Here is a 21,774-nt window from a genome sequence, read left to right on the forward strand (position 1 = left end):
AGAAAAGCCCAGCTTGGTAAGATGTCTCATTATGTCATGATGCACAACTTCAGGAACAGAATTAATTTGGCTCCTGTATAAGGTTGGGACTTTGCTTTACACAGCAGTTGGGCGAAGGTCTTTGCTCCCAGTAAGCTTCTGTATGCAGTTGTGGTAAAGTTTAGAAGAATTCAGATAGGTTGGTAGTCTCTCTTACTGCAATAAACCACTGCTTCAGTTTTCCTCAGATTTCATTATTCCCCTGATTTTAAAAGTTTTTAGTTATTTTGTCCTTAACAACTGAAAGCTGAAAAGAATAGCCACAGGAACGTGGGCACTTCATGAAATCCTAGTTTTCAGTATCCCATAAAAATCTCTCGTTTAACTTTATCCTCCTTCCTTCCAGAAATAAATGAGGCAAATTTTGATTACACAAGCAAAAACTCAGTTACTATTAATTGGAGCTGTGCAAGAAGCAAGTCCACGTTCTCCTTCCCTTAAGTCCCATAAAAGTAAATGAGAATCAGTATGACTGATTATGTATAAAAGCTGCAAGGGCAGCATCACTGGGAATTCTTTTCAGGGTGCAAGCAAAAGAGGATTAAAGAATTAAGATATCACCCTTCTGATTCTCATATATCTCCCAGTTCTTGCAAAGTGTCATATTTAATCTAAAACTCAGTGAAATGTGAAATAAGGAAATTTTCTTTCTTTTTTTTCTTCTTCCTAACAACTCAAATCAATGCAAGACCACTGTGACTGCCATTTCCCCCCTCTCAGCCCTACCCTGCACACATTTCTAGGTACATCGTGTTCCCAAACTTCAGACCGAGACACTGAGGATCGAGACACTGGGATCAGTCATCAGCCTTCTCATACCAATATTTCTAGCAAGGCTTTTGACATGGTTGTTCTGAGGAAGACCAGAGGTAAGACAGTGCTCTGCTGGTTTACCATTTATTCTTGAAACTTACTTAGAAACACCACTGAAGCCGTGACTCTTTTCTTAGTGAAGTTTAACAGAGCCAGAATCTGAATACATCAGTGGTCAAGGTGAGCACCTTGGTTTAAATTAGATCTATATATGCTGATAGTTGCAGTCTCCATGGAGAGTATCTCAGCACTGAGAATGATGAATAAATGCAACTCATGTGACTACCTTGTAGCCTCAGAAGCCAAGAGAGCTATTAACATAGCTGCTATTCCCCACAAAAGCAACATGGATCATTTAGTGCATCTGATATCTTCTGTCAGACAAATAATTCTTCACAGTCCAAAGCAGGGAAACAAAAATGAAAATTAAAAAAAAAGCATCAGTGGGATCAAAAACTAGCACTTTTGGGGCCAAAGTTATGCCTGCTATACCTTTGCTGAGGACAACAGAAATAGCCCTGGAGTAAGAGTTGAATGTTTTTAAACATTTTGTCACTACATAGATGGTAGAACAAGATTCAGGGAGAAAAAACAACTCTTCTTATCCCTTACAAAGACTGAGATGAAGCCCTGGACTTCATTATTTACAGAACACTATGTAAGCCATCATGAGGTGTTTGTTTTTAACCTCAGCAGCATTTTACCCTGAGAATGTTTTACATAACATATTGGAAGGAAAGGGCATGAAATTTTTGTTCTTAATCTGCTTTTTCCTGTAGGCATTCTACTACAATTGACAGGTACTTTGTTTTGGAAGACTTTAAAGATCACCTGCATGAACTGATGAAGAGTCCTTGGCAGTTAATGACCACACATGGTTATGGGGAATTTAGGACAGAAGAAAGCCAGCACCCCTATGTGCCATGGTACTGCTTGTCAGGAAGGGTTTGGCAATAACTGGGTGAAACAGAAAAAGCATATGCTAGCATGCAGAAGAAGCTTTTCAGGAGAGTAGAAGCTGATAATGTTAAGTTGAAGGTCAATTTGCATGACATAGCTGCCATTCCCAGTCATCAGCACAGTGCTGTACAGCTACATATGTAACTGGGTGCATGAGCTGTTTTTAGTGGAGTATTTGTCCATCCAAAACCAAAATGTTTTCACAGAATATGTAATGCTAGGACTAGTAATTTTTAATCAGTTTTCATTGATCATTGGTCAATTTAAGAAACACTAATCGTGTGGAGGTGGACTTACAAAGCCTATTTTTGCACAACAGGAGCGTCATCAGAGACCAAGACCTATTTCCAGCAAAGCTTAGCAGGTTCAGAATTACTAGCTAAGGGGACAGCTACCACTGGCACTTGGAAAATACTTTAACTTCATTTGCTATTCCCTCCATATGTTTTTACTTCCTCTGAGATGTGGACACTCCAGTTCTCAGTGACTGAAGGAAAAATCTCTGGTTAAGTGCCAATAACCCAGATCACACTCAGGTGACTTTTACTACTAGAAGGTTGTGTTTAAAAGTTTTGTGCCTTGTCCACATCTCACCTTTACAAAACTCATTGTAGCTATTATGTAATTAATGCTGGCAGCATCGTTGTAAGTTAAATAAGGAAACAGAGGTAGACAGACTCTGTAGAGTCTTTCCAGAAAGACTCTGGAGAGAAAAAGTAGTGAGAGAAATAGGGTTGGAAACTAACTGTACTGCATTGGATTTTTACAAGACATCTACAAGCACTCAGTTATTCCTGATGGTGACATTATGAGTTCAGAGCCAGCTTCACAATTCATCAAGCTTTATTGTTTGCTGTTGCTGTTTGTAAAAATCACGCACAGAAAATGCAACAAGAATCTTCCCTGCTGGGGTGTGAACTAGTTCAGAGCTCCTGTAATTGGCCATGGAAAGATGGCCTTCTGCAAAGGCAGGGTTTTTTTCTGGTATAAGATCCAGCCCTCAGCTGCTTGTTACCACCTCTTAGCCTAAGACAACTAGTCTTGCAGATCTAGTGGTGCAGATGATCACACTGAGTGCTCCCAAAAAGACTTCATCACACATCATTTGGTTAACTTATGCTGATTACAAAGCTGATCCGATCTAATTCTGCTGATTTTGTACCAAAAGAGTGAAGAGGATTTCTGTTTGCACATCCATCAGGACAATTTCCAAAGGTAAAAGAGACATTAGCAGCAGCTCACAGAAGAACCTTTTCTATCAGCAGAGCTGTCTTTATAGTGAACATTCGTCTACAGCTTAAAATGCAGATTCATCTGTCATTCTGAGCAATGGTGTTTCATTAGAATATATTAAATATTTCCCCTGTACGTAATATGTTCAGGCATGAAGCTGCCAGTATTCTCTCTGACTCCCTGAAGAAGGCTGTGCACTGGCAAGGACACACACGTACTTCCAAGTATGTAGCTCACACAGAAAAGAGCAAAAGGCCTTTTTTTTTTTTTAAATTAACTTTCCCTGCATCTCTTTCATGGAAGACATTTTTACACAGAGAGCTCCTGTACTGTTCCAAACACTTGCAGGTCATGAATTAGGCATCCGTAGCTCTGGAGACAAGAAGAAGCAATAATAGCTTCTGACCACATATTTGGGAGAGTAGAGGGTGGGGATGGGGGGCTGTGCTTCATTCAGGAGCACAGATTGTGCTCTGCAGACCTCCAAAAAATGGATTTGGGCAACAGTAGGTATTTGCTCCTCCTTACATCTCCACAAGTCCTGCCAACATACTGACAGGCTGGTGTCTATTTCCCTGTCTTCAAGAAAATAGATGTCCTCTTTGTGGATGTTCTTTGACTCCAACTGTGCCTTGCCCAGTGTAACGATGGAGACTGGGCTGGTCCATAAAACAGAAGAGTGAATTTGTTTATGAATGATCACATTTTTACTATTCTTCAGCTTGGCTAAACACTAGATCTCTTCCCAAAGGGATATAGCCTGAAGTTTGATGACAGATAAAAGCTATGAATAATGTAGAACAGCAGTCAAAAAAGAAAGATACAGCTTTTGTAGACACCCTGTTTACAGATGTGGCAATGGAAGAAATAAGAGGCAGTCCATTTTAAGGCAGTCTATAATTGTGACTACAAAAGAAAGCTTACATAGCTTTCCCTGCCTACCACATGTGACTACCACGGAGAACTTGATTCAAAATTATTTTACTTGTGTTTAGCTGAATTATGTACCTGTTGAAACTTCCACTTGAGTACTAATATTTTAGCAAATACATTTTTCTACCAGATTTTACTTTTATTAGCACTTGCTAAACAGACAATTGAGGGAGAGGAGCATGATGCAACACAGGGTATTTCAAGTCTTTAAAATACTTTTTTCCATCCAGCACATATATTTGGTTTATACCTTACCTATTTCTTTTTATCCTTCAGCTTCCTAATTTTGTTGAAGAAAAGGGTCACATGTATTATTCAAATCCACCAAAGATAGTGGCCCTCAACTCCACTTTTAAACAGCTAGAATAAAATCTGTCTCCAAGAACAACCAACATGCTGTAAGGGCTCTGGAAATCACAATAGAGTCAGGACTTCACAGGTAAGCATTTGGGATAGCGGTGAGAGTCTACTAAGTGTTATCCCCTAAATTTCTCAAAGAAATTTATTTTTTGTCATTTAACAAAGGACACAAACTGTAAATTATCTGAGGTTTTTCAGGAGGGTTGTGCATTGATTCTGATTTTCCTAAGCAATAAAAATGCTTGACAATAAAATATGTCTCTGTTAAGGAAGAGGTCCTAGCCCTTATCCTGGATAGCTACCACATGAAAGCATTTTGCATATTAATTGGAGAACTAGGTGAAGACATGGAATGAGTAAATACTGCATTTACTAAGAATCTTGTGCTTCCACCACAAGTAATACTGGCAAGAGTATGTCGCTGATAATGTCGGAACGGCCAAAGCGAGACACAGATATCAGACGTAGTCCAGGTGTAAGGTGAACAGGAAGCTGTTTATTGCTCTCAAGTGTTTCTTTTATACTCTTTGTACACTATCATGCCACAACACAATTGGTCAAAAGTCTCAAGCATAAAAAACTGTAGACACTGCACACACTCTTATTGGTGACACTGCAGACACTGTCCATGCTGTGACATGCTATTGGTGACACTATACACATTGTGACTGGTGACCTTTGGTCTGGGCTGCATTACGTTTGTTCCGTCCGCCATTACAGTAAATATTTCCTAAAAGTTGTTAAAATTCCTCGTCACTAATTGCCAGGCTGCTGACAGGTTCTCTGTCAACCCCGACAAGAGTATTATCAGATTCAGCTGGCAGAATTAAACCTTCCCTTCGATAATACTTAAGCACAGGGTAAAGCTCACTCTAAAGCAGAGGTAAAAGTTCAGTATACTAAATCAGTCTTGACAGAGCTGATTGACAGAACTTCTGTAATGGATTAATGAGTTGTTCAGGGTTTGCAGACGGGGAAGTTGTGATTATCTGCTTACTTTTTACCTTATCATTTTAAGTTGGCACCAACACAAGACAGCAATTCAAAAGATCTTTTGCCTTGAGCAGTCTCCATAAACCAACTTGGCAGCTCTCACGTGAATGGCACAGCACTGCAGAGTATTGCCTAGATGTTCAGCTGGTATTAATATGGGCAACCTCACTGAACTCATCAACTTACTGTCCTTATTGCACTATGTGTATTCATAAGTGATGTATTAACACTGCAGACTATTGTTTCCTTACTCACCATACCAGTGTAAGTTCGGCAGAATTTCTATGATTTATCCTCCTCCACTTACAGGAGTGATTTGCCTTTCTTCCTTCAGGGTGCATCAGTAACATTAACAGATTCTATTTTAATGCAAATATTTACTCTAAAGAATAGAATAGTTTTATATTGAAAAACTCTGTGTTTGTTGTCTTCAACAGTTTTTATATTCTCTGTGGCCTGTAGAAAAGTGAAAAGATACTGTTTGCATTCAATGCTACTCACGCAAGTGGAGCACAACTTGGTATAGAAGCAGAGCAAATTAAGTTGAGCTGCGTTTTGCTAATTCATCATTACCTGGCTTTACATACACAGCTCTGATTGATTACAACTGACCAAGCAATTATGCAGGTAAAACAGAAGGAATAGTTTCCTGCTCTGCTGGCTTTACAGCACTTTCAGGTTCAAACAGCACAGACCTACAAGAAGCAGGGTAACTAAGTAAGGTGCCATCATTTCCTTAGTTATAGTTCAAAATGGGCCTGGATAAAAAGTCCCCAAATTGTCCTGCTTTTTTTGTGTTGCATTAAAAAAAAAAAAATCCAAGTAAGGAAATCCCTTTTGAAATAGCATTTACAAGTTTCTAATAATTGAGTCCCTGTATCTGTAATGGAAAAGCTGCCTAACTTTTTCTCTAGTGTGATGAAGAAACAAATGTTTTGCTCTATGATGCTGAACGCTTCAAAGAACACTTTCAGAAGTTTGTCTCTGGAAATTAAAATCCAAATTAGCAGCTTACATTAATTCAAAATTGAGCAGTTGTATTGCCCTCTGCCTTCCAAAAAGTGACTGGCAGAGGCCTACCCTGGGCCATGCTGATTTGTCTGGACAATATTCATCCGCTTAAAGCATACATACATTGAATATCAAATGCTAGGATTGTTCAGCACAGTTACTGCTAAAGTTCATTCAAGCAGTGGATCAAAATATGATTGAGAAAGCTAAAAAGTCACATGCTAGTCACATGCTCTCCATCCCCAGAGGTTTTTAAGATGAGACTGGATGTGGCACTTAGTGCCATGGTCTAGTACCCACGGTGGTAGTGGATCAAGGATTGGACTTGATGATCTCAGAGGGCCTTTCTGACCCATCTGATTCTATGATTCCATGATTCTGTGATCCAGTCTCATCTTGAAAAACTCCAGGGATGGCGAATCCACCACCTCCCTGGGCAGCCCATTCCAGTGTCTGACTACTCTCTCCATAAAAAATTTCTTCCTAATATCCAACCTAAAGTTCCCCTGCTAGAGCTTAACATCGTGCCCTCTTGTCCTAGCATTTCAGTCTCTAATGCTTCCTAACTTTTTTCGTCACCTGTTTGAGTGAATGGGTAAAAGACAAAATAAACATAAAGCCATGAGTATATTCCAAATGAAAGGACTTGCATTGTAACAGTTTTGAAAAGTCCTAGCATCAAGGATTTTTCAAACCCAGCCTAGAATCATTCTTTCATGTTGGCAAACAAGGATTTGAAAAAACTATGGAGATACACCTTTCTCCCAAACAATTGCAAAGGTTAATATATTAAAAAAAAAAAAAAGAAATAAAATTAAAAAAAAAGGCAAGCAGGTCTTCTGAACAATTCATAATGGTGCAAATTAGTCAGTAGTGTTTTGTGACGAGATAAGATTTATGACTCAGGTCATAACTCAAGCTCTTTCTTAAAACCGGCTCACATGACTGTGACTGCAGCACAAATCACAGACTCCCCAACGCTGGCACAATTCACTGATAACTGGCAGCAGCTCAGGCTTAGTCCACTTCCACGTGGTAAGAGGATGAAAAGAGCCCAAGGTACTCAAACACCTCATCCCTGAAGATTTCAACACAAGAAATGGGTTCTTAAGGTATTTGCCAAAGACCAAACAGCAAGTTTATCACAGAATTGAGAAAAAAAATCACACGTTCTCCTGAGTTCCAGTCTAGGTCCATAATGTAATGCCATCTTTCTTCTTTCATCTGCAGTGTACCTCCAAAGGAGAGCTAGATGGCTCTTTTGATATATTTTCTTTACTATTGGACTTCACACAGTTGGTTTATTTTTCCTTCCTTTAGGACAGGATTACATAGAATTACATTCAGAATTCTGATTGCAAATTAAGTATTGTTCCAGTGTGCCTTTTTATGAGCCTGAGCTAGTAAAAAGGCAAAGGTATTTCAGGTGTAACCACAGTGCATAACTGAAAGACTAAAATATGAGCCTTCTAGGCAAACAGTCTAATGGATGTTAATATATGTAGAAAAATATAGAGCATTGAAAATGCACCCTGAGTCATTGTAGTTTACTCCAGCAATTCAAACCACAAAGCCAGAAAAGCCCTGACTTTGTCTTCAGTGTTGCCTCTGGAAGTCCCACAACATATTCTGTCCTGCAGAGGAAGTCATACGACATGTGCGGGATTCACACACACACTACAGATGCCATATTTAGCAGAGAAGAGTAAAATTTCACTATTAGTCTGTCCTACCAGAGAACATTTCAAAAAGTAAACACTGGGCAGTTTGAACAACCCCTCTCCTGCACCTCCTGTTTTACTTACAGACCAGCTCTTACCACTGTGTCTCTCCAAATCCACACTTGGTAATGCCCAAATGGACCTAATCAGACAAGACAAATCCTTTCCACTCAAGATACTTCTTTTTACTGTGAAAACACATCTTCTAAACTATAGTCTTTTTACATCAGGTAGAACTTCTGCTTCCAGTAACAATACAGTATGCAAACCCACAAATACTCTTTGTTGTATCATGTTGGATCATGACTGCTGGCAGTCAGTCACATTGCAGACATCAGGTGTAAGGCTCAGAAAATAACAGCTCATTTTACAGACTGATTTCAGTACACTAATCTTTAGCACTGAAAACCTCACAGGTTCAATATTTTCCCCAAGAGCCTTATTTTCTTACTTCAAAAGTTTAACAAAAAACAATTTGGTTGTCTTGAATTAAGCTGCAGTTTTCAAAAACAACTTCCTGGAAAAAACCTAAAAAGACATTGCTACAATGCCCCTCCACGTGCATCAGAAGGGTTAACTATGAAGCACAACGTGCAATGCTCAGTACGAAAAAATTTAAAAGGTAAAATGCAACAGAAATTAAGAGAGCTACAGATGCTTGAAGTCTGCATTCTGTGAAGAAAGGGAGAACCTTTGAACAGATGTCAGCTGGGCATCAGTCCACATCAAGTGCTTAAAGAAGCTTAAGAATTTACACTGCTGTAATTTCTTAGAGCAGCTTAAAAGGTGCTTTCAGCTCCTTCCTCCTTTAAAAATATGAGAGACCAGGGGTTTTATCACGTGTCTTGTGATATTAAGTTACATACATCTGGCTCCTGGAATCATCTAAGACACAGAAGCCTTACTAAATCAAATTCAGTCCTTACAATCATGTAAAAAGTCTAAAAAAAGAGTGCTCTAGACACAACAAGCACTGGAAGGGAATACACTGTCTGAGCTAGGGAGTGATGATTTCTAAATGTTCTTACTTAGAATTATCTGCAAAATTCTGCCATCAGAAGAACCTTTGATGTATTTTTGATGTATTTTTACTGTCCTCACTTCTTTCTGTTTCATGTTGGCACTTCAGATGAGAACTGCTCCACAAGCAATTACGGGCGCACACTTACACCAGTTCCAGCACAGCATAAGAGCACACACAGAAAAAAAATTTTTCAAATGCCAGACAGTGGGAAATTCTCACAGTTTTAATGCCCATTGTTAAGGCAAACAGTCCACCTTTTCTGAACACTGGGCGTTATGACACTCGGCTTTTCTAAGAGCTCTTCCTCCACCTTGCCAAGCAGAGTGAGATGGCAGTCATGTCTGGAATTCATTATTTATATTCTGCTTGGAAGCCCACACTATGCGAATATCAACACGTTCTCTTTAAGCACCACCACGCTGCCCAGCCTGCTGGGCTGACGTCTGAGACACCTTCATACGTTCAGGTAGTGGTCCCTTCTGTAAGCCTCTCATCTTCCTCAGGACGGTACTATTTTGGCATCCCACAAAGCCGTGCACCTGCTTCCCCCCAGCCCCACGTGGCAGCACACTGCAGGCGCTATGGGTAGTGTCACCAAGGGGGATTTTGAGGCGAAGTACCCTCACTTTGGCTCCGTGACACGCGGGTTGGATCCCGCCCTTTGCCCGCTCCTTTCGCCCGCTCCTTTCGCAGCCGCCCGCCCCGCCTCGCGCTCCCTCAAGGAGCCCCCGCAGTGCGCGGGGACTGGGGGTAGATCCCGTGACGTCACTGACCAGGCCCCGCCCCCCGCTCCTCCGTGGCCACGTGCCCGTCCAGACCGCGCGACCCTTGCTTCGACTGGCGCTGTGCGCATGCGCTAGAGCCCGTTTCCCCCAGCCTTGCCCCCCATTCCCACGCGCGCCGTACGTCCCAGAGTGACGTGTGACGCCTTTCCGCCGGCAGTGGGGGCGGGGGCAGGAAGGAAGTCCTCAGGCCCGCCGGTCGCAACCTACCCCGCTAGCGCCCGCGGCCGTGACGTAAATTGACGGGACAGCCGTTACAACCAGTCAGAGCTCTAAGGGGCCGGCCATTGATTGGTTGTCGCGAGGGGGTCGCGGTGGGTCCCAGCGCGCACGGCATAGGTTGGCTGTGCGGCGGCGCCGGGTTACATAGGGCGGAAGTACGGCGTGTCCTGGGCGCAGACGGAGGCGGGAGGTGTCGAGCGCAGGGTCAGCTTGGGTCTGAAGGGCGCCAGCGAGGCAGCTGGGCAGGCAGGTAGCGGGCACTGGCCGGGGATAGCTGGGCTGTGTGTGGGGCGGGGAGCTTCGGCGGGAGCGCGGGGAGCGGGCGGAGGCGGGCGGCCGCCCTAGGTGGTCCTGAGCCCCATTCCACCTTCCGGGGCCGCGGCCTGAGGCGGTGGCCGAGGGCAGCGGGAAGGTCAGGGGCGGGAACCGGCGGCCTCACAGACTGGCCGGACCCTGGAGGAGAAGCCCAAGGTCAGCTCGGCGCTAGGGGGAGCCGGGGCCAAGGCGGCGGCGGGCGCCCTTGGGCGCTCCCGCCAACAGGGACTCTGGGGTCATCCGGGGTCGCGGGGACAGTCCGGTGCCCGCCGCCCTCCGGCCCTACTGGTGCGCTTTTCCCGCTAGAAAGGAAAACCTGCGAACAGTCCTGGGGTTTTACACGGGGCTGTTGGTCACCAGGAAACTTTCCTGTTCCAGGTGTACGAGCTGTATGTAGGCGTTGTGTTAAGTTTGCTCTTCACAAGCTGTCGTCGTGCCCTTCAAGCGCCGTGGGGCGATTTGTCTGAGGGAAGGCTTTTCCTGCTCTTCAAGCATGTTTAACACCTTGGTATCTTATACGTAGTTCTGTACTAATTTTCTAGCCCAGAAACTATAGCTTGTGGATACACCGTGTGCTGGAGAATTCCCAGCCCCACGGGCAACAGATGTTGGTTTTGTAAACCAGTGGGGCACTTTTAAAGTTTCTGTTCGGTCGCTGACCTTGAAATGGCAATACTGACCTCTGTGTGCTTGGTCTAGTGCTGAAAATGGGAGATATCGAGAAGGGCAAGAAGATCTTTGTCCAGAAATGTTCCCAGTGCCACACAGTTGAAAAGGGAGGGAAGCATAAGACTGGACCCAACCTGCATGGCCTGTTCGGACGCAAGACTGGACAAGCTGCAGGCTTCTCGTACACAGATGCTAATAAGAACAAAGGTAAACTTAAAGCTGCTCTTTTGAGCTAAGGAACAAAAATACTGAGTTCTCGATGATAGTTCTAGAAGTACTAAAATCTGCCAAAAATTAAAATAATAAACACAGTTATATTCTTGTTCTCGCTATTATTTCAAAGTCATTACCTATCTTCTTTTTCCTTCTCTCTAGGTATCACCTGGGGTGAGGATACTCTGATGGAGTATTTGGAAAATCCAAAAAAGTATATCCCAGGAACAAAGATGATTTTTGCGGGTATTAAGAAGAAGGCTGAGAGAGCAGACTTAATAGCATACCTCAAAGATGCCACTTCAAAGTAAAAGTTATCTGCTGCCTTATTTATTTCACAAAGGAGATGGCAATGGAAATGTCTGTGATGGTTTTTAAACTTTCTATTTTTACATGTACTGTGTCTAACCTGAAAATCTGTCTGACCCATCAGATAACCTTGCTCACGATGGGTCACTGGAGTACACATTTGTTTGGCAGCCATTAACTTAACAGAAACTATGTAATTGGTTTCATGATCATAAAAATTAAAAAAACACAAAAAAAACAAAAAGCATTTCCTGCCTCTTCATTGTTTAAAAAAATGTATATAAATAATCAAATGAGTAATTGTCAGCAGCACATAATAGCTTTGACAGCCCAGCTCCTTCAGATTAAAAAGCAGGGTGGTTTTTGGCATCTTCTGTTATATTACTTTAAAAACTTAAAAAAAACCCCACCAGCGAAACAAGAAAGACTTTAAAACGCTCAACCCCAACATAATATTTTTCTAAATTTAGTCAGTGCTAGGTGTTGCAGTATATATTAATCTGTCTAAAGCTTGCATTAAAAATGCATTTCATCTGATTTAAGTATTTGTGAAATGGCAGTTGTGCCCAGCCACTTGTCTTTTATCTGATGGAAGTATGTTACCTGATTCATCCAGACTTGACACTGCATGCACCACTCCCCTTCAGAAACATCTTCAGTTTTGAAGTGTTATTGAAGCCCTTTGTTCAGTAAATCTTCTAAAAACAGCCATTCTTAGTGTAATGAATAGAACAGAAAAACATCCTGATCTGGAAATACAAGTGCTAAAGACCAAGCTGAGAGTTATTTAATCTTCTTAATTCAGCAGGAGCGTTCACCTACAATCTTGTTACTATTTCAGATGAAGGGGTACAGGAATGAATGTGCTGGTAGACTTAAAAATGAGTGGTCTTCCTCTGTGCCTGGCTGTAGCCTGTCATTACTTCTGAAGGTTCTGTTTCACCCATTGTAAAGCATTTTTAACGTTTTAAGTGGGTTTTTTTTTTCATACTAAGCAAGTTGTTCAGAAGAATGTATTTACTGTGTACCAACAGTAAGGCATAACTTGGAGCAATCAATACTGTAAATTAAAAAAAAAAAATTAAAGTTCTTTTACTGTGTGTGTCTGGAATTAAGTGAAAAACTGTAGGTGACCAGGTTTACATCATTAGGAAACCAAATAAACAAAAACTCCATGTGAAAAAAAAGTAAATGCTACTTGAGTTGGTGGGAGAAGTACTTAAAAGCATGGCAGAGTTAGAAAGTATTTTGGACTAGAACCAGCAAAGCTTTTTTATCAATGTGCTCCTTAACAGCACTTTTGCTGTGATTCCCAAGTAAGAAGGAAGATAAATCAAGGTAGCTTGAAAGCTGTAGCTGTACTGTAGGGTGGACTGAGTTGAATTATATCAAATAAAATAGTGTGCTTAGTGCCTAAGCATCAAAGAGCTGTTATTCAAAATTAAGCATGAAAAGAACTAAGATTACTAACAATGGTCTCAGTGGTTGCTACCATATGTGTTGTGATTATTTTTTCTTTCCAAACTAACTTGCAAGCACCATTTCTTACAATTAGGGAGACAGACAATATTAACCAACAGCAACTTCTTTTACTAGAAGCTTGTTAAGAGAGAGCTTCAAATTGCAGTAGTTTATTACTGTTCCAGTTTTCAGAAGTGATGTTTATCAGCACCTTTATGGCTGTGCAGAACTTAGTTTTCTCTGTGCCAAAATCCTGATAGAGCAGTTGTAGATACAGAATGTAACCATACCCAACTCTGCAGTCTTCTAAAATGGTTATGGTGGATTGCATGGAGAGAGTTGTGACACTGTTCTGTCAGCACCTTTATGAGGTCAAAACAGACCATGATCTCTAAGTTCCTCTTCTCTACAACTTGTTTCTTCTCCAGATCAATTAGAGAAGAGTATTTTTTGGTAAGGTGCCATTTAATTCTGCACAGGCAACCATTTACAAAAAGTAAGCTACCTCTCCTCAGAAAAACTTCAGGAAGAAGCAGAGTGACCCTTTGCCCAGAGTAAGCAGGGGACACAGTTGAGCTTGGCTGTTCTATCTGTACCTCAGAGACCTTTGTACAAAGAAAAGTGCTGCTTATATGTACCACGGAAGAGGGAGAAAATGTAACTTTTAATTTTAGACTGAGCATGCATCCTTGTTTACATTTTAGGGAAAAGGCCCTTCAGACCTTTAGAATGTCATCTTTTTATGTATACAGCCCTAGGCAGCCCTATACATAAAAGATTTGTTGTAGGCAACTCGCAGCTGTTTGCCACTGGACAAACACAATACTATGGTGTTTCTAGTATCTGATAAAGAATACTGAAACAGAAGGAGGTTAGACTACCACTTCTTGAGGTAACTCTTAGTGCAAGGGCCTGGGTGGGTTCTTTGCAGGGTGGGAAGCAGATATCCAGGTCAGTTGTGTAATCAAGCTTCAGTTCTTTGATTTCTGGTTTATATTACAGAGTAGGAGGAGTGGGGTTTGCCTTTGTTTTATGAAGTACCACGTTTAGTGGTTTTCTTTCTGACAGTGGTATCAGTCTAGACACTTGGCATTTCAGTGGTTCCTTTACAGTTCCAAATTAGGGAATCAAGGCACCATTGCCAAACATTGCAACATCTCATAGAAATGATTCTTGGCTACTAGTTTATGGCTTTGGTGGGGCATGCCTTTAAAACTGATCTTGTAATATTTTCACATGTACTTATGCAAAGGAATGAAGATTGCCAATAATGAGAGGAAAAGGTAGAATCCAAAAGTACACCTTTTCACAGTATGACTTTAAGTAGGATACTTTTAAAATTATAACATCTATTAGTTATGCATTCCATTGAAATTTAGTGATACAGAAGCTATTTTGTTTATTTAGAGTCTTAATTCAAGTGTAACCACTCTACAAACAACTTAACTTGGGAAAGTTCCATTTGTTGATGCCTATCCAGTTGTAGATAATTGCTTCAGTTAAAGATGTGTTCATTTTGATAGATCTTCTCTTGTATAGGATTGTGTAATACTTTCCTTTTTTCAGTATAAAATACAGTATCAGTGATCCAAAAGAAGTGTGATACATTATGCTTCTTTTGTGGGGAAGAACAAAAATTAAACAACTAATAGATAAGAATTAGATATTCTAGTCTCTTACATATATCAAAGACCATTGAGTTGCACACATTTACCTCTGTATTAAGCCTTGTCATTTGCCTTTATCCAAAACACATCCTAAAAACTCTTCCAGGGTCAAAGCCAACAGAAGTCTCTGTTTTACTGCATACAGGATGAGTTGAACCATTTCAAATTGATGTCCTGAAAAGCAGGTTATTCTGGGAGGTGAGCAGCCCAGAGCTAGCAGTAGGAAATGTTATGCTGGGGAAGGATGTGAAATCCTGTCCCCTCCCGTGCTGCAGTGACTGAGTCAGGACTCCAGGTGATTGTCACTATCTGCTCATGATTCAGAGCTTGCATGTAAGTACTTGCATGTTTTTTTCCAGGATTGTTTTTTTGATCTGAAATACAGAAAATATGGTCGCCTTTTGAATATTAGTTTCTGGTTAGAGATCTCACAGGAGATAAGAGACATGGATGATGTTTGCTTCTGTGACATGATACAGATTCACATCCCCAAGTTTCCAGAAGGCTGAATTCACCAAACTGAACGTATGTGCTGGAAAGAAGATGCTCTATGCCTCTGTTGGAGCTGTCATTATGCAAAAGGAGAGCTAGAAAGACAATTAGCAAAGGAGGAACTAACTATAGCAAAGTGTTCAAAACACATACCTTGGAGCAGGGGAGGTATATTCTTTCCAGATTATTTATGCATGTAATTTTAAACAGTGTTGGATAAAAATAAACCTGGCGGTAGAAATCAGAAGTTATTACTCTGCTGGTTTTACATCTCATTAAAGCTGTTCAATGCAGCTTGCTTATGCAATGTGAGCCTCTGCCTTGTATCTTTCAGAATCACCCACTCTCCAGATGCATCTTCCCCTTCCTTCGTATGTTGAAGTGTACTTTTGTATATAAGGCTGTGCTTGCTGTCCCCATCTTACCACACTGCCAGATTTTGGTCATAAGCACTCAAATCAAAAGCCGTTATTGGAAACACTGAGTAGTGTTCTCACTCTTACAATAATCTGCAGAAATTCGCTGCTGATGGTCCCATTCATTCGTGAGAGTTTGATGACAATTTCTTTTTAAGATATCTGATGATTCTTAATCTATGGGACAATGCCTTTTATTGATCTTCTTTAATTCTAAATTTTTAATAGACCTAACTAAAGAAGGTAGCTTTTACCTGTACTATACCTCAGGATTGTTTGGGGGTTTTTTCGTATGAGATGCAATGTGGTGATGCGAGCATTCCCTGATGTATAATGCTTCTAGACAAGTAGGAAAGATGCATCACATACACTGAATTTTAAAAATATCATTAGTGTCACCTACGTGTCACTAGTACCCTCAAGAATCTGGTGCTCTTGCTTACCTAGGTTTCATTGCAAGAATGTGCCTATGCTGACTGTAACCAGCCTTTCCCTGAGGGCATGTCTCATATTTCTCTTTCCACTGCTGATTTGTTAATTGGCAAACAGAGAGGAAAGGAAATCAGATTTCTCCATACCTTGCCATGTTTCCTATAGGACTCCTGTCATTTTATTTCCAGTTATTCTGTCAGTTTATTTGCTATTAATCACGGAATCACAGAATCATTTAGGTTGGAAAAGACCTCCAATATCATTGATTCCAACCTTTGACCAAGCACCACCTTGTCAGCTAGACCATGGCACTAAGTGCAAACAACATCCAGTTGTTTCTTGAACACCTTCAGGGGTGGCGACTCCACCACCTCCCTAGACGTTCTGTTCCAATGCTGAACAACCCTATCCATGAAGAAGTTCTTCTTGATGTCCAACCTAAACGGCCCCTGGCACAGCTTGAGGCTATATCCTATCCTCCTGTCACTAGAGAGAAGAGACTGACCCCCACTTGGCCACAACCTCCTTTCGAGTAGTTGTAGAGAATTACAAGATCATCTCTGAGCGTCCTCCAGGCTAAACAACCCCAGTTCCCTCAGCTTTTCCTCATGGAACTTACTCTCTAGATCCTTCACCAGCTTCATTGCCCTTCTCTGGACTTGCTTCAGCGCCTCAATGTCTTTCTTGTAGTGAGGGGCCCAGAACTGGGCATGGTACCTGAGGTGTGGCCTCACCAGTGCTGGGTAAAGAGGAACAATCACTTCCTGGGCCAAATACTAGATATTAGATCTGGAGTCCTTCCAGTGGTATTTTTATAGGAAAGGTACCACATTTTCAATTCCACAGATCTTTGCCATGAAGAATTATCGTAATTATTGTGTACAAATTGTCACTGGTTGGCTACCCATCTGGTCTTTCTCTTCTTCATTTTATGTTACTATTAAAATTTATACTTCTTTTATACTGTCTGAACTGCAAACAGCTTCTTCTACTTTACTATTCAGATGTCTTTAATTTACACATCTCTTAACTCTGTAGTGGGCTTTAAAAAAGTTTCCAGTTAAAGACTTGAAAAATCCTTTTGTGTTGTTTCAATTTTTTTTATTTATTTTTTTCTTAATTCACTGAAAACGGTTCGGTTTCAACTGGGTACCCAAGAAAATGTCTTTTCTTGTGAGCCTCAGAAACATGCTTCCAAAAAGCAATGATGGACGCGTGGAGAAACGTCTTCAGCTGGCAGAATTTGATCGGTTTCTTGCTTACACCCAATGAACAGGAGAGGGAGCCAATGTACTAAAAAGCTGCAGAAGAATTGTAACCTGCACTTGAAGGTAATTTTAAACAAACCTCGGACAGTTTGAAAAACGAATTTCATTTGTACAAGAAGCGGTTTTAATGTAAGTGCTCAGCAAAAAGCACTGAAGGTGATTAGTACAGCTGAGCGGATTGGTTTTTCTGCAGTAAGTTTGGGTTATTCTGAAGTCCTAAGCCAATTCATGTTTTATATTTCATGAGGCTAGCTCGAGTTTGAAATAGCCTGTATTAAATTTCAGTCTATTCAAATGGTAAAAGATTCAGTTAGCAAAATGTTTCTTTCTGACTTCTCAAAAGAATCTTAAATCAAAGGTGACAATCTCTAATGCATATTCTGGCCTTGTTCCTACTGGGGAGCTTACTTTGATGTCATCAGTTGAAGTATTAAGCTTGAAATGGACATACAGGTTGTAATATAGTTTCTCCACTAGCAGTTAGGCAGGTACATGGTGACCTTTGTTAACAAAAATGCACTTTAAATCTGTTTCTAATACTATTTTATGGATGGTGCTTGATGACAGTCTCATTACTCTCACAACTGTGATGTTTTGTAATACTCGTGTAGCTAAATTAGCATTGTTACTATTATTTATTAATATTTGTAACCTTGAGTCAGAATTTTACTTAGCTGGAGTATTTCTCATGAGGATATCAATGGTAATTATTTAACCATCAGTATGGATTTTCTGGCACATGCCTGACCATGAAGCCTTTGCAATTCTTCAAAAGACCATGTTGCCTTTTTTTCCTATCAATTCATGGTCAATGTGTATGTTACAAGTTAAGCTTCTTTTGCAGTGCCTAACTCTACCAGGAACAGTCTGATCAGACATTAATAATTTAGCTCATATATGTGTTTGCTGTCACTCTGAATTCTCAGAAAGACAGCATCTCTCTCTGTACCAGCATTCAATGACATATCAGAAAAATCTCCCCACAGAGAGGTGCAATTGCTGTTGAAAGATTCTTCCACATCAGAAAATCTATCAAAAACATAGGGTAGTCTTCTACAAATGAACAGGGTCATAAGATATAAATCAAGATGACACAAGTGAAGCAAAGAAAGGGGAAACAAAGTGGAAATTAAACAAAGTTAGTGCAGGATGACGTATTATATGTTCAGCAGGGACAAAGACTCACCTGTGCTTTCACCTATTGAGCTAGATATTACAGTATGAAAGGAAAGGCACTGGAAACCCAGAAGTAACAAAAACCAGACTTGTCTATCTTCAGTGGAAGGTTTAGAGGGGGTGGATGGGTGGGGTGTGCATTCAGTGAGTATATCCTTTGGTTGGATACCTTTAATTTTGCTTCAGCTAATTGAAGTCATCCAGTTGAAGCTACCTGGCTCCAGCAGTCTGCACTTTGCTTCCACTGATTTTGCTGATATATTTTCCATGTTAGCAGATCAGCCAGCTGAGAAATGGTGTGATGTTTACTCAGTGCACATATCAAATGATGTTTTGCAGGGCTGTGAGCTCTGATTCTTCAGTAATGCCAGAGCCGATTGTCACCACTGACACAACATGCTTGAGTTACACTGAAGTTCATGGCATAGCTTTAAAGTTTACTCCAACTTCAGATCTTACCTGAAAAGTACAGGTCAGTAACCTTCAGTAGACATGGTGAATATACTATAGATAAAAGGGTAACAAAAGGGGCTCTAGCACAGGAGAGAGTAGTCACGCAGTTGAGTCAGGATGAAAAGGAGCCTTTGTTTTTTAGCCGGATTGTATAAAAAGTACTGATAAGGATCTTGGCCTAAATTACATTTACATTGCCAATATATTTTGTTTTAAATTTAAGGATGCTAGTTCTCTGAGCTGCTCTGTGCCAATCTAGAATGCAACTGAAAGTCAAGTCATCGTGAAAGCCTCCAGAAGTGAAAATAAAAGGACCCAAAGCCCAATGAATCTACATCTACTGCAGTGCAATCTGTCTGGCTCTTTGCCTCTCTGGCTCTTTAACACCAGTTTTCAGTTTCTAGATAGTGCAGCCTGATGTTCTGACTGATCAGTTTTAGCCAAATTTTTGTTTTTCTCTCAGAAAATGGTTTCCAATAATCTTAAGATTTCAAGAAAACTATTCCTTTGAGAAAGCAGTTTTATTTTTCTCATACAATCAAATCAATGCTATGTATCGCCCTGGTGCTATTGCCAGGAAAGCAGGAGAAGGAAAGGTCACAGTGAAGGCTTCTCCCACTGCCTGAGTGAGCTGGGATACTCCCCTCCAAGGGCTTCACACCATGACCCAAAGACAGCACTGTCACAAGTTTTGCACCCATGACAGTTTGGTGTCTGGCAGCTGGAGTGCTTTTACTAATAGCTCTGGGAAGCCTTTCAGAGTCCCATGCTCCCTCCTAAAAAAAACAGGGTAAAAAGGGATGGACAAAGAGACAGAAACTGTTATCAATTTGTGCACTGTGATGTAGAGGTTCAGTCTGGGGGAGTTTCCTGTTTGGGGTGGTATGCCAAGAGATGTTTTTCCACCCAGATTTATCTTAAATCTTAACCTTCCCACTGCCCGTTACCATTAATATCTGCCACCCCTCAACTCCCCTCAATGCAGCTCCTTTTCCTGCATGGCTGCAGCAGTAACCTCCAGTAACCAGGTCTTGAACACGCTTGACTTCTTCAAAAAGGGGGACAACCTCCACTGATCTTCCAGGTAGGTGTAATTTTCTTTCTACTATGTTAAAATTTCCAGACATCCTTTCTTTCTCACCTTAGGGTTACAGAGTTGGGTTTTTAAAGAACAGCACAGGATCTTAGAGTCACTAAGATCAGTGATTCCTTAGCTAGTCTTCAGATTTTTCCAGGTCTTTCTTGGGCAATCCAATCACTCATTTGCTTAACTGAAAGAGCTGGGATCCTCATTTTCTGTAAGCTCTTCTAAGTTTAGGGGGATGTTGTTTTTTTTTTTCTTCTAAGTTGTTTGTTTGTTATTTGTTTGTTCATTTGTTTTGCAAGAACTAAGAGGTTTTAATTCAGAGAGTCTCTGAATGGCCCAGCCAACCCCTTCCTCATGCGAGAATATAATAACATAATCATAAGGGCTTTCCTTTTTTTTTCCATTTGTCTAACTGCTTGAAGTTCATCCTGAGGGACTTCAAATACAAGGTAATTATTGGATAAGTATTTCTTATTACTTCATCTGTGGAAGTTCACTTCATTGGTGCGCATCATATGCTCAATTTCTCTTTATCGACCTAATGTAATAAGAGAGCTTGAAACTTCACTGAAAATAATAGTAAATATCAAGTGTATGTTTTATGACAGTACTCAACATCAAAAGGTTTCAGAGGCAGATTTCTTAACTTTCAGTAGCACAGTTGCATAAGTCTAAATAAAAGCTTTATAGTAGCATGATGAGAATCTTTAACTTGGAGTTTCATATTAGAGTAAGCAAATATTAATGAAATTCTGAAATGTTTGATCCTCTGGTGACCCATCCTGCTTTCCTTTGCTGTCTACAGCTATTACAGATACATGTCTCCAGAGAATCAAATAAATGGTTGTAGTCATTGCTAAAATATTCAGCCAGAAGATGTTTGGTTTAAACTATTTTTAACGGAGTACCTGCATAAACACAATCACTTGTTCATTTTTCTTTTATTTTTCTTTAACTGAGGTCCTTCTCTCTCACACACATGGAGGGTAGCATAGGAAAAAGAGGGGCTTGTGAACTCTGCTATGTAGAGCTGTTTCCCATAGCTCTGAGACTCTGTCCTGTGACTTGTTCATGCCTACAGTTTCTTTCCAACCACAGAGGAAACCTTCTCCCTTTTCATGAAGCCACCTTTTAAAGGAAGGCCTGTTATTTTGTTACCTAAACCTATGTTTTCCAGTAAATGTAGGTGGAATCAGTCTGAGTTTGTACAGTCTTGTGGCTGTCTCTGAAACTGTTTCTTTGCAAGTTTTAAGTGGTGCAGGTATTTTATTTTACAAGTAGAAGCAAAGTTTTAACTACTCTCAGGAATGGTATGCACTTAAAACTGTAAAATTGTATGCTTCAAACTTTTTAACTGTGGACAAATATGCATTTGTTTAAAATTTGCAAGTAGGTGGATTTTTTTCTGTCTTGCCAAGCTTTGTAGGAATTACATAGCCCTACAAGCAATTTGTAAGTATTTTATAGACTTTGGTGAGTTCAGAAATGCTACAGCTTTTCTCTTATGCTTTAATGCATATATGAGACCGTGAATCTGCCGGTATGTCTAATTGCAGAAAATGCAAGTACCAGGAAGTCTACACAAGGTGTACAAAGCATGCCAGAAGTGTGAACTTCACTGTTTCTTTCCTGTCAGTTTCAGGAAGACCAAGGTCTTAAAAAATTGTAGGTGTCAACTAGAAATTAATGTGGCCACGTGTCTCACACGTCTGCCTGAAGTTTGGC

The 21,774-nt window shown here is 40.7% G+C and overlaps 1 protein-coding gene across 2 annotated transcripts; it reads left to right on the forward strand.

Moving 5' to 3' along the window:
* Window positions 1-10,239: 10,239 nt before the first annotated feature.
* Window positions 10,240-13,014, forward strand: LOC103754555 (cytochrome c). Of its 2 annotated transcripts, none has more exons than XM_018075633.2 (3): window positions 10,240-10,341; window positions 11,106-11,282; window positions 11,451-13,014. In XM_018075633.2, the coding sequence occupies exons 2-3, from the start codon at window positions 11,114-11,116 to the stop codon at window positions 11,597-11,599; spliced, it is 318 nt and encodes a 105-aa protein (XP_017931122.1). In that variant the 5' UTR covers window positions 10,240-10,341; window positions 11,106-11,113; the 3' UTR covers window positions 11,600-13,014. The 2 variants fall into 2 exon arrangements, with proteins under 2 accessions (XP_017931122.1, XP_017931123.1); XM_018075634.2 differs by having other exon boundaries at window positions 10,317-10,337.
* Window positions 13,015-21,774: the final 8,760 nt, after the last annotated feature.

Source organism: Manacus vitellinus, unplaced genomic scaffold (genome assembly GCF_001715985.3).
Source record: "Manacus vitellinus isolate BGI_N305 unplaced genomic scaffold, ASM171598v3 scaffold_3_pilon, whole genome shotgun sequence".
Classification (NCBI taxonomy): Eukaryota; Metazoa; Chordata; class Aves; order Passeriformes; family Pipridae; genus Manacus; species Manacus vitellinus.

Bases quoted from the DNA above. Each gene is read 5' to 3' on its own strand.
- LOC103754555 (XM_018075633.2), top strand. From the start codon at position 11,114: ATGGGAGATATCGAGAAGGGCAAGAAGATCTTTGTCCAGAAATGTTCC. The intron at 11,283-11,450 runs GTAAACTTAAAG...CCTTCTCTCTAG, and splicing joins AGATGCTAATAAGAACAAAG to GTATCACCTGGGGTGAGGAT.